The 13,931-nt window shown below is 32.4% G+C and overlaps 1 protein-coding gene across 1 annotated transcript in view; it reads right to left on the bottom strand.

The window, feature by feature from the left end:
- The window catches only part of LOC143240679 (uncharacterized), a 46,855-nt gene extending 43,113 nt beyond the window's left edge, over positions 1 to 3,742 (bottom strand). Inside the window, exon 1 of the mRNA XM_076483505.1 lies at positions 3,119 to 3,742. Coding sequence (XP_076339620.1) covers positions 3,119 to 3,610 — 492 coding nt within the window. The 5' untranslated portion in view covers positions 3,611 to 3,742. The remainder of the gene's footprint in view (positions 1 to 3,118) is intronic.
- Positions 3,743 to 13,931: the final 10,189 nt, after the last annotated feature.

The following is a 13,931-nucleotide window of genomic DNA, read 5'->3' as shown; positions in this document are numbered from 1 at the left end:
TCAGTAGTGGCTAGATTCATAACAGATGATGAAGTATTATGTGTAAATGAAAATGAAAAATAGTCCACAAATACTAAGCAAGCAGCAAATAACTGACAAAAAAAACTAACAACTGTTAAAATACATTATAACTGATTGAAAGTACAAACAAGAATTATAAGTACAGAGAAAAATTGAGCACAACTGCAAATTGGAATGTCAAACCAATAAGTATGATGGAGCTCTACAGTATAAGAGGAAATCAGTTGCAATAAGAGCGTTTGTTGCACTTTATTTTAGAATGATTATCACATACTCATTTGCATGCTACAGTTCAACTATACCATGAAAATCATTTGAAGGCAGGTGGAAGCATCAAGGGAAGTAGAGAGCAAGTAGTTCAACATGAGATGAGAAAGGCCATTATGAGAAAAGAGGTAAGATTTTATTGGAAAACAGAATTCTGTTGCAAACTTTCAAAACCAAGAGCCAACTTAATTGTTTAATTACAATTAAACTATCACATGGCACACAGAAGTTGATAAAATTAACTATCTGTAACTTTACAAAGAGATGTCATATTGTAACTACTAGGGTCTAATTGATCCATCAAAATTATATTTTATCAAGATTCTTTGTCCACAAATCATTTGTGTCATAGGCCAGTTTTTACTTTTTTCTCAATATCCTTATTATGTTAATATTAAATAAAAACATATGCTTTAAATATTGTAAGTTACAAACTTACCTTTCCATGAAAGCTTATAATAAGTTATGTACTGTATAACCAATCTAAATACAATTTCATTATTCTCTTGTGGTACATATTGGAAATTCCATTAGCCAGGTTTCTAATTTCTCAGGAATAATGTTATAAAATTATTATAGAGCAGCAAGCCAACTACCATAATTTATCCTACAAATGAGCTGTTTGAAAATATTCTGGATTTAACTTTTAATATCAAATTGAGGTAAGAAAAACTGATAGTTTGAATACAATATGTAAAATTTGTAGAGGTCAGTTATAAATGAAGAAATAATGTCAAACACCCAAGAAGAAAATACATTATGTAAAATCAAGGAGATTAAAGGTAAACTACCATAAGCAGTAAAGGACACCACGTTCTTCAGTTGAAGCTGAAACAGCAAAAAGGGAGGGAGGAGAAGAGTGATAAAAGCTATTACATTATGTCTCAGGATACAAGACTATTCTCATGGGTGGACAATTTTGGCCTTAGAACTTCTCTTAAGATTTTGCAACCAAGATACAAGATCCTTTGTAAGACATTTTATTCCTATGATAATTTAAAACCTGCACAAAGAGAATAAAGACAAGCTAACATTGAAGTGAAAATAAATCTTCTGCTGCCCTTACCAGTAATAGATGGGCCTCAAGTCCTACTAAGAGCTACATAACTATTACTAGTCATTTTATAAACAACTGGGAAATTACAAATTCAGTTAATAAGCAAAGTAATTAAATGAGATGCATATGATAGATGTACTGAAGAAGGGTGTATCTTCTTTGATCTTGAACAAAAGGTTAACAATACAGCTGTTACAACTGATGACAAGTAATGTTTGCAATGTAGTAAAACTGGTAGAAGTGTCAATCCATGTGCAATGCTTTGCACATTTAATTTGGCTGCTTTAGCTTGTTAAAGCAGATAAAAATAACAGTTCCCTGTTTTTAGAAAAGTTAAATGATGAATTCTAAACTAAAAGCATATCTGCTAAGTTTTCCTCACCACAAGCTGATTCAACCAGGTGGAATTCTAATTTCGATATACTGTCTCTTTATTTGGAACAGCATACAATTTTGGCAACTTTTATGGACAAAATTATTTACATAAATGAAATTGTATTCAAGAGTACGTTTGATATTTTTGTTAGAAAGCTGCTGTTCCAGATCATCAGCAGTTATATTTTGAGATAAATATCAAATCAAAAGGTGTTTCATTACAGCATCAGTAACAGTGCTGTGAAGGAAATAAATGTTTAAACTTTACGGGTATCGAATGTTGACAAAAATTAAGTTGCTAAACACTAGATTTTATTCCCTACAGAACTAAAAAATTACAAAATATGACTTTGGTAAAGCCCAGGGCAACCTCTGTGTTCAAAATAAAGAAAAAATAAACATTCCTAATTAACTTCCCTAAGAGTAGCATCCTGATAACAAATAAAATACCCTTTGGACATGCTTTTTTTTTCTCTCAGACAAGAGCACTATTATGTTACTCTAGCTTTCAGAATTGCTTCAATAAGGTAATGAAGATGCTTTCATTTCAAATATATTTTTAAGAGAGGTAGAATTTTATTTAGTGGCTGATAAGGCACAAGGAATTCTAATGCTAAAGGTACAATTATGTTTATAAGAACAGTACCTTTGTATTACCAAAGTTTGCTTTTTGAAATTTAAAATACTAACTTCAAGAATCCCTAGATTTATTTAATATCAAAGATTACCATCATTTAAATACACTCTGATGTGGAAAACATCTTTCAGGACAAAAGTTCTCCCTTGCACTACAGAAAGAAAATCATGCTAGACATTTACGAAGTTTGTCAAAAAGCTAAATTATCATGGTAATTACTACAAATTAGAAAATCAAGTGCACTGTAAACTGCTTTTTGCTAGAAAAGTTTTGTTAATTAGGCATTATTCTGATCTGAAGAATGTTACTTGTCTTTTAAGAATGTTTTATGACCTTCTTCCAAGCACAAAATTATATTTCACATACTGAAATGAAAAAAGCAAAATTTATGCAAGTTGTTTACATCGAATATATATATATAGGAAGCAAACTAATAAGCAAGCTTAAAAACTTGAAACATTATATAACAAAGTTTAATCTTACAGTTGTATTTAAAACTAAAATACTTTGTCTCATTGAGCAGTTGGCATAAAAAAAGCAAAAAAGACAGATGTTTCAATTATATTTTGCAACAGAATTTTGATAAACTTAAAGATAAATGTTTAAAACACACAACCAGTTAATATCACACAGAATCTTAACTAAAAAAGTGTACTGTTATATTAAGCTTATTTACACCAAGAAGACTGGCAAACCAAATACATTCACTTTTACGTAAGCAATTTACGATCCAAGCTAGAAATCTGTTGCAAGTAAGTTACCTCATTCATTTCACTTCCAACCAATTTTTCTAACCAGAGAAGTTGTTCTGCAAGAGCAGATTTCTGCTCAAATGTAAAGGCAGGATGATGAACAGCCATTGTAAGTAACAGAATAATCTCACTAGCAACATCTCCATTTGACAACTCATGTTTATCCGTTTCTCGATTGAAACTTGTCAGTATCTCGTAGAAAGTGTTAGCACAAGCAGGATTAGATGAATTCAGCAATGCTAAATAAACAATTAATTTGCTTCTCGTTACATTGTCTCTTATATTATGAACGCTCAGATCTTTTAAATCTTTCTCGTTGTTAGCTTTTTGCTCCACATCCCTGAAATGATAAAAGTCCTTCTTTCCCAGTTCTTCCAGATATGTTCCAAAAAATCTCAACTCCAGCGGTAAGCACATGTTAAGTAACCCGCACATCAAATCTATTCGTTTTGAGCCATTTAGTTCTATAAACCAAGAACAGACCTCTTCTTTGCAGACCATGGCGCATTACTGACAATAAAATAACAAAAATGCCAAAGTCTGATTCGTATTAATTCAGCAACCACTGAAAGAGAGCCGCCATTAGAAGCCTGACACCTAGCTGACTCTACATCCGGGTCTTTCAGATGCTATGACCTTGACCAATCACATATTGCGAAAATACTACGCGAGGCACTCTTGGTTCTGAATTCTCTTTCGCCAGGGCACACCCAAATAATATTATCTTCATATTTCATATTTGTATTAATTAGCATAATTTTTAACTCGTTCTCTTTTTTATATTTATGGTAAAATAAAACGCTGGTATATATATATATATATATATATATATATATACATAATTTGTTTGTTCCTTTACTTTTTCACATATAAGACAGCTTAATGCTCTAAAAGTACCCTAAACGTTAATTTGAATATCACATGCTTGGGTAAGTAATAAATCTTATAAAAGTTCATAATAAAATGTAGTTTTATATTATTATTAAAGGTACTAATTAAGACTGATCACAAAATTTAGGTTTTATTTTTTTTAAAACAAGAAGATTCTAGCGCTTTTCTATTACTTTATCCGACCCTCTGTGATATGTTAATTGATAAGTTTATGGACTTATAACGCTAAAATCCGGTTCAGTTTGCCATAGTAAACAAGCAGAGTACAAATAGCATCCCATTGCGAAAGTTTGCGCTACAAATTAATAAAACTATGCTATCCAAAATAATCGAGCTATTTAACTACAAAAATGTATGAAACAACTATTTACAAAAATTATTTGATGCCTTTCAACCTCTTTTATATATATATAGAAAGTTTAATTTGCAATGACTGTTGAGTTGTTTTCAGATGAAATATAATAACAATATAAAAAAGAACAATGAAAAAATTAATATTACTTTTTGTCTGTTTTCCCGGCATCACGTGGGTTTATGTTTTCAATTCTCATACTATGGTCAGAGTCAAGATGATGAGTACTTTTATTTGTTGAACTTTGCGCAAAACTATACAAGGGCAAATTATTTGCACAAGTCGCCCTAATTTTGAAGTGAAAGGCTAGAGGGAAAGAAGATAATTAGCGACACACAAGACGACCCATTTGGGATTTGGTCATCACTCTTCTAAAACACCCTGCTGGTCATCACCACTCACGGTAAATATCTTTGTTTAGTGTTGATCAAAATCTACACAGTTGACTATCAGTCCAATATTTTTTGCATTATAAGCCCTCAGAGTTATTGCTGAGTCACTATGAGAGGTCTCTGTAAATTGTTAGGCTACTGTTGTCAGACAGATGGATATTACGACCACTCTTATAATCCACATTTGAATCCTAAGTGAAGAACGAAAGATATTTTTGGCAGTAATGGGTCGCAAACTGTAGAAAGTCAAATCCACAATTCAGAATGTTAGCAACTGGGCTGTCAGGATGATTTCAAATTACTAAAGTTGCTAGTTATTCTAAAATTATTAACTGAAGTCGAAAAAAAATGAGATATTGAACTTAAATTGAAGCTAGTTGATAAATTCTCAAAATCACTATTGTTTAAAATCTTTAATGCAGTGAATATTTTCCACAAGAGATCCGCACACATATCATGTTTTATTTTATATATTCGTTAATAAATGTTCCTAAATCATTGCTATATAGAAAACTTACCAGTCACCGTTCAACTTTAATTATAACAGATGTTAACTTGTCGGCTGTGAAATATACAACAGAAAACAAAGCACGATTAAAATGTTAACAATGCAATCATCCTTTTGAAATTTGGTCCTGGACTTGTTTAGAATAGAATGTTAAATTATTAGCATTTTTTTCTTAATACAGACAGGGGGTGGACAAATAAAACTTCCCCCCTTAAAAATGTTGTAAATTTGTTATATCTTTCATCAGCTACCAGTCTCTCGCTAGTTCGGCGATAAGTCTATGGACTTTTCAACGCTAAAATCAGGGGTTCGATTCCCCTCGGTGAACTCAGCAAGTAGCGCGCGGTGGCTTTGTTAAATGAAAACGCATGCACACTCAGAAAAAAACATAAAACTATGTGCTTTTAGAACACAGTATACAAAATCTGTTCAAATATTATTTCAAATCCTAATTTTAATATTGGCTTTCATTAATACCTGAACTTTTCATGATTTTATTTGCATATGCTCATAAAAAAGTGTTGTACATCTGCTGTAGTTTCTTAGATCTTATTATTCCAATTAGTGCACGCTACAACAATATTGTTCACAAAGGAGTCGCACAGCGCGCTCTGGTGGACAGAGCACAGATAACACATTATGTAACTTTGTGTTTAATAACAAACATTACACAGGTGTAACGTTTGCTAAATTCAAGTTGTGTTTCATATGAAGTTTTGTAACGTCTTTTCATAATTACCATTAAAAAGAACAAGTATCCACTTAGACGAACATAATTTTATTCAATATCTGTTACTTCTAGTACAATGTTTCTCTCTCTCTCTCTCTCTGATGTTTGGGTATATATATTTGTATACCCAGGAGAGTCAGGTACACTAGACCTCTTCCTCCAGTACAATGCTTACAGCGATTATTAGCGAAATTTGTATTTCAGGAAATTACTTGATAAACAAGAATGTCATAAATATTATCTTTTGTCTTTTTAAATCATTCACAGACAAATTTCTTATTAACCACAAATATATCACTTGTTGCAATTACATAAATTTAGTAAAATAACATAATATATATGTAAAAACGCTGGTATGGGTTGAGAAAATTTTATGTAGAGGAGCGAACAACGTTTAGACCTTCTATGGTCATCGTCAGAAGAAGGTCGAAACGTTGTTCGCTCCTCTACATAAAATGTTCTCTACCCATACCAGCCGTTTTCACACATATATTTTTCTCTACAAGTGGGATTTCTCGTAATCACAAAGTAAGATAGTGTATGACAACTGGTATATCTCGAATGTATAGGAATTATTACTATCGCTACCTATTAGTCATGAATATTAAAAGTAAATTCTTATGATTTACGTTATCCATAGAAGTACGACAATAAGATAAGCATTTATATATAAATTTTATAAGAATCGTCACTTGCAAAAGATATCGACTGAAAAGTTGTTTAGGTAATGTGACTAAACGATTATTAATAAGTTATTATTAAAAGTAACTTAACTACACATATGTAGCTCTCGTGTGGGAAACATTTTTGGTGTGGTCGGGCCATAGTCCCATTGTTATTTATATGAGATTCTGGGGGCATTACCCTCAGAAAGGTTTGAAAATTTCATGTTATGAGATTAAATCTTGAACCATTTTAATTATAAATACGTCATACACATAACCTGATATATTGAATTAAAATATGTAAATTTTAATACATAAGTTGCAGCTATACATATCATGAAAAAGTGGTCAGACCATGATCTGACTGGCCTTACCGCTTCCTACCGTCCTGAAAAGTATAATGTATAAGTTATGAAGGCAATTCTTTCAAAGAGCGCAGTTTGGCTCTGTGGTAAAGTTTTAGATTTCGGAGTTGAGATCAAATCTATGCGAAACCACAAAATATCCTGATCACTTTAAGCTGTATCTGTGTGTTATGTACATACTGAATTCCTTTACTCTACTTACTTTAGAATTAGGGACAGAATTAGGGAATTAGGACGTAATACCAATTACGTCATAACTCTCTCTATATATAAGCCCTTAGTTTTCACTTATAGTTATTTGAATTGAAAATCATAAGTGACTGAGTGTCAACAAAGAAACCAGAAGGCGTGGCAGCAACTTTATAAATTTTAGATTTATTGACTGTATGTCAACATTTGTCCTGTTATAAAAAAGAAAGCTTTAATTTTAAATTATTAAAGTATTTGCGTTAATTCCTAATTGAATTCATAGTCCTTTATGAATAATACAAGCTTGAAATACATTTTCAGTTACGGATTTTTTTCAAAATGAGTTTAATGAATAAAAATAAGTTTAAATCAGTTTTTGATGTAGTATTTTTTATCATCCAGAAAATTTCACAGTTTGACGTCACTGCGGTATTATCTGTATTTATTTATTAATACCTACTTTATACGTTTCTATCTGTGAAGTATTTATTGAACGTTGTATAAGTGCCGCAATATATATATATGTGATTTTTTTAGTATACTGACAACAGAATTAAAAAACTCAATAAGCTTCAGTTTATATAATTCTACAAAACATATAAAAAACAAACCAACATACGAATCAAGAGAATTACCGATTATAAATAAAATATGTTTTTCTTGAAAATAAATGTGTATTTTGATATAGTTTATTATTAATATACCTGAAATTCACGTAATTGTACGTATCAAGAGAATTATTTGAGAAATACAGAACAAGAATGAAATATGTTTTGTGGTAAAATGCAATTGTTTTCAAATAATTTATTTCTTTATTTTTTTATAATTAGAAATGGTTTGCTGTGTTTCTTTTGAATTTCGCGCAAAGCTACTCGAGGGCTATCTGTGCTAGCCGTCCCTAATTTTGCAGTGTAAGACTAGAGGGAAGGCAACTAGTTATCATCACCCACCGCCAACTTTTGGACTACTCTTTTACCAACAAATAGTGGGAGTGACCGTAACATTATAATGCCCCCACGGCTGAAAGGGCGAGCATGTTTGGTGTGACGGGGATTCGAACCCGTGATCCTTGGATTAAGTCGAACGCTTTAACCCATCTGGCCATGCCGGGCCAATTAGAAATGAATAACCATGTAAACTCAATTATAATTTCTATGATATATGTTTATGCAACCAAGTGACAATGTAATTTTCATTTGGAAATATCCAAATGCCCATAATAAATGTCTTGTAAATGTGTGATACATGTATTAAAACATTAACTAAGAAATACATAACATCATCAGAATCCTCCCCCTTTTCTTTCATTGCTATTTTAAATATTCATCTAAATTCTGTAAATAACTGAGTTTGCTCATTTTTGATGAGAGGTAAAATTTTACATATATTTTTAGAAGCTTTTTCTTCTTTTATCTAGCGCAACCATAAATACCATATCCACCATACTCAATATCATAATAATAGCAATGGTTATTGTAGATTACAGGTGTGTTGTAATAAGTCATTTCTGGAAAACAAATGAAAAAAAGAACAGGAAAGACGGCACGTTAATTTTAAATAATACCATTGTAGATATATACAATAAAATATGTATTTACTACAACGTGGGGCCCGGCAAAGCCAGGTGGGTTAAGGTGTGCGACTCGTAGTCCGAGGGTCGCGTGTTCGCATCCCCGTCGCACCAAACATGCTCGCCTTTTCAGCCGTGGGAGCGTTACAATGTTACAGTCAATCCCACTATTCGTTGGTAAAAGAGTAGCACAAGAGTTGGCGGTGGGTGGTGATGACTAGCTGCCTTCCCTCTAGTTTACACTGCTAAATGAGGGATGGCTAGCGCAGATAGCCCTCATGTAGCTTTGCGCTAAATTCGAAAAACACATAAACAACACAACAACGACGTTCACTGAATAAATAATTCTCTCTGCTAGTACAGCGGTATGTCTATGGATTTACAACGCTAAAATTAGCGGTTCAATTTCCCTCCGTAAGCTCAGCAGATAGCCCCAGGTGGTTTTGCTATAAAAACATACACACAAACAAATAATTTATATAATGTTATCATTAAGCTAAAGCTAAAACAAGCTGTTTTGGAAATATAAAGTAGCAAAACAGAAAAAATCAACAACAACAATATCGATGGGTTAATGTGGTTCCACTTTGTTACTTATACAAGATACTTTTTTCGTGATAAAAACAAAAAAACCTTTTTGAGAATAAACATAGAGTATATGCTATACTTTTTTATTTCTTTCGTATTCAACGTAACCAGTTGAAAACTGTTTCCAAATTTAAATTATTTAAAATCATTTCTTGAAGAAGAATATCAAACACTTAACTCTTTAAAATATTTTTATAAATAAGAATGGAAAAACGTATTGATAAGCTATGGGAATGAGACCTGGAAGAGGTAAGACAATAGTTTTCCTAAGACCAAGATCGACCAACAGAAGTGAAGAAGCAGCTCCTTCCCCACGTGAGAAGTCTCGAGCTGAACCAAAGTTCCATTGATGAAAATTGATCTCTTCATGTTTAGCAGAAAATCTATGACAAAAAAAGAACAACAAACCTCTCAGGTTTTGATAACAGCTTTAATTCATCGATTTCTTAGAAAGTCACTTATAAATTAAAAATGGTTGCATGATATACGATTTATCCGCACTCTTTTCGTACCAAATGTCCTATTGTTTTCTTGTTTTGAAAACAATACGTCTTAGGGATGTAATAGACCTCACAACTCTGTTATTGTAGTTTGAAACAACTTTTTGAAACGTTCCTAAGATATGAGTGAATCTTTTGAATTTTCCAAAATTTCTAATTAAATTGGACATGAAGTCGTACTGTATTTCAAAGTCTAAACTATTGAATTATATGTGGATTTGACAAGATAGTTAATTTGGTTTTTGTTTTCCAAAGTCCTACAATACGTCAAATCTTGGTTGTTTTTTTGCAGGTAGTAGAATATAGAACACAAGAGTCAACGGAGGTTTTGACTGAACAACACTGTTTACTGATTTTCTTACCTTATAGTGAGATTTGTTTGTAGGAGAAAATATATGTTGCATAAATAGAAGATGTCGGGCAGGTTTAATATACTTTGGAATGGAAATGAGGTTGAAATAGGTGTCATTTTAAATCAGAAAGAAATTCTCACAGGTCTTTCACCTTATTTTACCCCACAAGAATTATTACTATTAGTTTTCTTGTGACAGTCGTTTTGCATAAAATATGTTTGTTTTTTTAATTTTGTGTTTTCACTCTTCTCACTACCAAGTGCAGTGAGGTAGAAGTAAAAGGTACGCTTAACATTCGAAATTAATAAGTTCCATTGAGTTATCTTATTGACAAAAAGCTGTGATATACTCAGGCCAATACCTGATCTTTGAACCTTGACACTTGGCAGAACATAACAAGTTCTTGCTCTCACGAGTCAAATTTAGGGCAGAGCAACGTAAGCAGAAACAGAGATGTGCACATGCTCTGAAATTATTTGTAAAGATTGCAGATATAATAAACTACTAGAATCTCAAAGGACAAGCGCATGTATATGTCTATACACACAAACATGGCTCCAACATGTTTAAAATATTAACTAAGCTCTCATTGGAACAGTTAGAAATCTTGGTTTGAGTTTCGAAACTATATTCAAGTAACTTACACGTATAAGAGCATCCAAAAAAATGAGTCAGTGTTAACTCTCCAATTTATCTCTTTTTATCCATCTTTTAAAATAAACGGTATTTTAATCAGTGATGACGATAAAACCAACTTGTAGAGAAAACAATACATGTAAAAACGGCTGGTTTGGGTCGAGAAAATGTTTACGTAGAGGAGCGAGTAACGTTGTTCGCTTCTCTACATAGAATTCTCTCAACCCAAACGAGCCGTTTTTACATACATATTTTTAAAGGATGTTTTAATTGCAATATGAGTTTAGGCAGTGAAAGCCGATCTTTCTGTAATTTTTGACAACTAAGTCGTAGTCGTTTTAAGTTGCTTTTTGGCCGATAACTTCTGAACGATATTGTCATACAGAAACGTTATTGATAGCTATTAATTATACGAAGGCTGTTTTGCCATGATAAACGAAACGTCATTTTTTTATTACAAATTACAGTTTTTAAGTAAGGAATACTAATTTTAAAACAGGTAATGGCGTTTCCGTCAATAGTGAGATTTTTCTCACATAGATGGTCGAAAGGTCGAACCTGTTTTATTTGTTTGTTTGGAATTTTCGCGCAAAGCTACACCAGGACTATTTGCACTAGCCATATCTATTTCAGTAGTGTAAGACCAGAGGGAAAGCAGCTAGTCATCATCACCCACTGCCAACTCTTGGGCCATACTTTTACCAAAGAATAGTTGGACTGACCTTAACGTTATGACGCTCCCACGGCTAAAAGGGTAAATTGTTTGGTGTGATGGGGATTCGAACTCGCGACCCTTAAATTACAAGTCGAGAGCCCGAGCTACCTGGCCATGCTGAGCCTGGGCCTGTTTTAAAAATATTATTCCTCATTGTAAACACTGTAATGGCATGGCCAGTTGGTTAAGGCGTTCGACTCGTAATCTGAGGGTCGGGGATTCGAATACCGGTCGTATCAAACATGCTCGCCCCTTTCAGCTGTGGGGGCGTTATAATGTTACGGTCAATCCCACTATTCGTTGGTAAAAGAAGTAACCTGAGTGTTGGCGATGGGTGGTGATGACTAGCTGCCTTCCCTCTAGTTTTACACTGCTAAATTAGGAACGGCTAGCGCAGATAGTCCTAGAGTAGAATTACTCGAAATTCAAAAAAACAAACAAACAAAAGCTGTAACTTTAACTTATGATAAAATAATACTCATAATCAGTAAGTGAACTCAAAACGAAATACCATTTGTTTCGCTGTCAAACATATCGTGCACTAGTATCAGTTTTTATGTGCAACATACATACGAATAAAGCAGTAATCCATTTCTAAGTAACCACAACTTAGTTCCAACAAAATATTTAACTAATGTTTAGATATCCCTTCTCAGAGTAACGACAACTTTTTTATGTATTAAACTTTATAATTATAAGGGCAATTTATTTATATTCTTAGTTTTATTCATTTCAATCATTCCATTTGGTTGTATATAAATACATACACTTTGCGTATCAACAACTAATGCAAGTATGCATACAAATATTGCAACACTACGTTTGAAAATTACAAACCAAAACGTCGTTATTTTTTGTATTTTTCTTTACCACAACTTAACTAGGTTTTACTTATAAATGCCATGGAACAATTATTTGTAAACTAACTAATAAATTTTTAAATATTTAGTTTATTCTTTGTTTTGAATTTCGCTCAAAACTACACGGAGGGTATCTGCGATAATATTCAGTTTAAATCAAAACTGTGTCTATCAAAAACTCGAATGAATTTAAGCGTAAGGTGTTTTTACGTTTATACTAAATATTTAGGTGATTTACTTTAACTTCAAGTAGTTTATTAAGTTATTCAGTAGTTTGAACATTTTACTTTGAGTGAGCATAAATTTCGTGTTCCTCGGAACCTAATGATGTTCATAAACTGAGTATTTCAAAATACAAATTTTGTTTTGACATTTAATACGTTCCAGATGGGAAACTGTTTTCCCAACTATTTTCTGTTCTTAATTACAGCATACAATAATAATTGTCCTTTAGATTTGTGTGCAAGTATAAACTTACAATTTTGGCTCACCTCAGTTGGACTTACCCGATAAATTAGGAAGCAGACAATGAATCAAAATATCGGAAGTTCAAACTCATGTCATACCACAGTGTACTTCCAGATGTGGCTGCATAATAAAAGTGGCAGCCAATTCTAATATTCAGTTAATAGTAACTATGTATGCAAAAAATACCAGATACAGACATTCTCATCAAATTATAAAACTACTATATAAACTTGATAAAAACGATACGAGATACAGACTTTCTCATCAAGTTCTAAAACCACTATAAAAACTTGATAAAAACGATACCAGATACCGACTTTCTCATCAAGTTGTAAAACCACTATATAAACTTGATAAAAATGGCACCAGAAACAGACTTTCTCATCAAATTTTCAAACACTATATAAACTTGTTAAAAACGATACCAGACACAGTCTTTCTCATCACATTGTAAAACCACTATATTAACTTGATAAACATGACACCAGACACAGACATTTTCATCAAATTATAAAACCACCATATAAACTTGATAGAAACGATACCAGATACAGACTTTCTCATCAAATTGTAAAACCACTATATAAACTTAATGAAAACGATACGAGATACAGACTTTCTCATCTAGTTATAAAACCACTATATAAACTTGATAAAAAATATACTAGATACAGACTTTCTCATCAAATTGTAAAACCACCATATAAACTTGATAAAAACTATGCCAGATACCGACTTTCCCATCAAGTTGTAAAACCATTATATATACTTGATGAAACCATATCATATATGACATCATTGAGAACTTTCATTTTTAGTCGCGGTGGGGTCTCACAGAATGGTCTGAATTTTTCGAGTACAAAGTTTTAGCTCAAAACTCTGTCATCTCTTAAACTATTTGAAATCTAATTGCACTTTTCGACTCAGAAGGTCAAACCCTTTCATCTGGTGTATTTAAATCAACCTAAATTGATAGAGATCCTAATGAGTAAAAAAATAGAATCAGGTATACGAGCACCCAACGCCCCCCAGTGGCACAG

The sequence above is a fragment of the Tachypleus tridentatus genome, chromosome 13, assembly GCF_004210375.1.
Source record: "Tachypleus tridentatus isolate NWPU-2018 chromosome 13, ASM421037v1, whole genome shotgun sequence".
Classification (NCBI taxonomy): Eukaryota; Metazoa; Arthropoda; class Merostomata; order Xiphosura; family Limulidae; genus Tachypleus; species Tachypleus tridentatus.
Note: the sequence above shows the minus strand (reverse complement) of the source record. Positions and strands in the feature narration are given on the sequence as shown.